This window comes from Calliphora vicina, chromosome 2 (genome assembly GCF_958450345.1).
Source record: "Calliphora vicina chromosome 2, idCalVici1.1, whole genome shotgun sequence".
NCBI lineage: Eukaryota > Metazoa > Arthropoda > Insecta > Diptera > Calliphoridae > Calliphora > Calliphora vicina.
Window position 1 is genome coordinate 36,351,202 of NC_088781.1, and position 2,436 is coordinate 36,353,637.

General features: G+C 31.7%; 1 protein-coding gene across 1 annotated transcript; it reads left to right on the top strand.

The window, feature by feature from the left end:
- Nucleotides 1–1,410: 1,410 nt before the first annotated feature.
- On the top strand, nucleotides 1,411–2,090 carry LOC135950385 (putative odorant-binding protein A5). Its single transcript, XM_065499932.1, has 2 exons — nucleotides 1,411–1,542; nucleotides 1,602–2,090. The coding sequence occupies exons 1-2, from the start codon at nucleotides 1,411–1,413 to the stop codon at nucleotides 2,088–2,090; spliced, it is 621 nt and encodes a 206-aa protein (XP_065356004.1).
- Nucleotides 2,091–2,436: the final 346 nt, after the last annotated feature.

Consider the following 2,436-nt stretch of genomic DNA (forward strand, 5'->3'; position numbering starts at 1 on the left):
CAGAGTTACTCATTTTATCATAAAAGTAACGAGTGCACAATTTTATGATATTATCTGCAAATATATTTACACCAATGATCAAAAATATGTGAAAATTATCAATTTTTTTTGAGGTTGTCCCACATTTTAATTCATAATATTGGTTCCATTGTACTGATTTCGCTGATTTTCAATACCAAACTGCTTAGGACAATATTAAACATTTTGCTTGCAACTCTACTAAGTTTGTTTGCGTATTTTGGACGTGAGCGTGTTTTACAGAGACGGACATGGCTCAATCGTCTTAGAATTTCATAAGGATCAATAATTTATATACTTTGTTGGGTCTCAGATGAATATTTCGCAATGTTACACACGGAATGACAAACTTATATATACCCTCATTCGCCACTTACGGTGGTGGAGGGTATAACAAGTAAGAAAGTCTAGTCTCGTCTAGGTCGGTCTAGTCCGACCATATGATACATATGATACCCTACTCCGAGTACGTCATTATAAACAATTTTAAAATTTATATGGGAGTTATCAATATAAGTTCAATACCATTAATAACACTGTCCAACAGCATTTTTGGAACAGAATAGCGACCCTATAATTCTGAAAGGGCATGTTGAGTAGATCATTTTTGTAGAATAAACTTATAGTCCAGCTGGTCTGAATTTTTTTACAGTGGGTCAAATTTTTAATTTTTTGATTTTATGAATTATTTTTTTAAGTCTGCTCGATCTTTTTTTGTTTATTTAGACCCCTAAATAGAAGAGATAGAGGGTTAAGATATTCCACACAAATGATCTCCATAAAATTTCACAATATAAATCTAACAAAAAAAATTCTCTCAGACATTAACTTACAACATTTTTTTCAGTTAGTTAATGCTTCCTTCGATTAAAAAATTAAAACTTTGACCCTGTAGAAAACAATTCAGACTAGCTGGAGTATAAGCTCATTCCATAAAAATGATCTACTCCACATGCCCTTTCAGAATTATAGGATCGCTATTCTGTTCCAATCAAAAAATCTCAATTTGTAGGACAGTGTAGTTATTATTTCCAGCAATTAGAACTAAATTAAAATAAGCTGTAACATTGCCATTTATTTATTTCGCTATTTAAGCTTTCAATAAATAGCATTTAATTTATGATTATTTGTTATAATTTAATTTATTTGCTTCATCAAATTATTAAAATTATTTTCATATTAACAACAATTTTTTAACAATTGTTACCACACAACAATAACAATTGTCAGATAATTCGTTTAAATTATTTTAATTTAACTGTTTGTTTGTTAATTTGTTAAGTAAATACATACTTATATTATTTTGAATAAAAATTAGTATAAATACAACAGTTTTACAAAGCAAATAAATTATACTGGTTACAATTCTAATGATTTCAATTTCGAACGAAAATGTTGCCACAAATATTTTTATTTACACTATTCCTTGCTCGAGCCTTAACTAACAGTGAATTGGAAAAGCTTTTCAAGGACACCAAAATAATACCGGATGTTTTGCAAACAGCACCCAAGGAAAAATTAAAGGTAAATAGTTAAGGCCAAAATCATTTCAAAATTTAAATATTTTTTTTTTCTATATTCAGCTAGAATTTGAAAATGGCCTCATTGTGGGAGACGGCAAAGAGTTTACTCCTACCCAAACAAAGGACACTCCCACCATTGATTGGTCTGCTGATCCGAATACTTACTACACTGTGTATATGGCTTCTCCCGATGCTCCAGATGCTGCTAATCCTATATGGGGAGAATTTGTACATTGGCTAGTGGGTAATGTGCCAGGCAAAGATGTCGATAAGGGAGATGAATATTGTGCGTACATAGGTCCCCTTGCTCCCAAAACTGGTGGTGTGATGCGTTATGTTTTCCTGGTCTATGAACAGCCGGGTAAACTAGTGTTTGATGAACCCTTTTATAAACAATCTAAATTGGAGGACCTCCGGAATTTCAAGGTGGAGAAATTTGCAGAAAAATATAAATTGGGTAAACCTTTGGCTGGTAATATATACCGTAGTCAATGGGATGAATATATACCAATATTGCATAAAAAAATGGGAATAGTTGTGGATGAGTAAATATTAACGTATGTTTAACGGACTGAAGCGATGAATATGATTTGTGAAAGTTTAACAATTTTATTTTAATATAAGTAGAGAAATAAATAGCACTTTGCATGGCACGTAAATATTTGAGATTTCTTTAAAGTTTATTTCATTTCAGAAATTGGGTCTACCATCCGATTGATTGGCTATTATATGCTGAAGGGAAAAAAATATTTCGGAGTTATTTCATCTAAATCTTCGCTCAATAAAAATGTTTTTGGATTGACAGCCATCGGCCGGGCTCAAAGGTTTTCTTCTTTCGGATGTAGCCAAAAACGGTTTCGCTCAGTAATGATTTCTTACAAAGTTTTTCTACTCA

What these genes read in the sequence shown, in the direction of transcription:
- LOC135950385 (XM_065499932.1), top strand. Translation starts at nt 1,411, where the DNA reads ATGTTGCCACAAATATTTTTATTTACACTATTCCTTGCTCGAGCCTTA. An exon ending in CACCCAAGGAAAAATTAAAG is followed by an intron (nt 1,543 to 1,601) that starts GTAAATAGTTAA and finishes TTCTATATTCAG; the next exon opens with CTAGAATTTGAAAATGGCCT.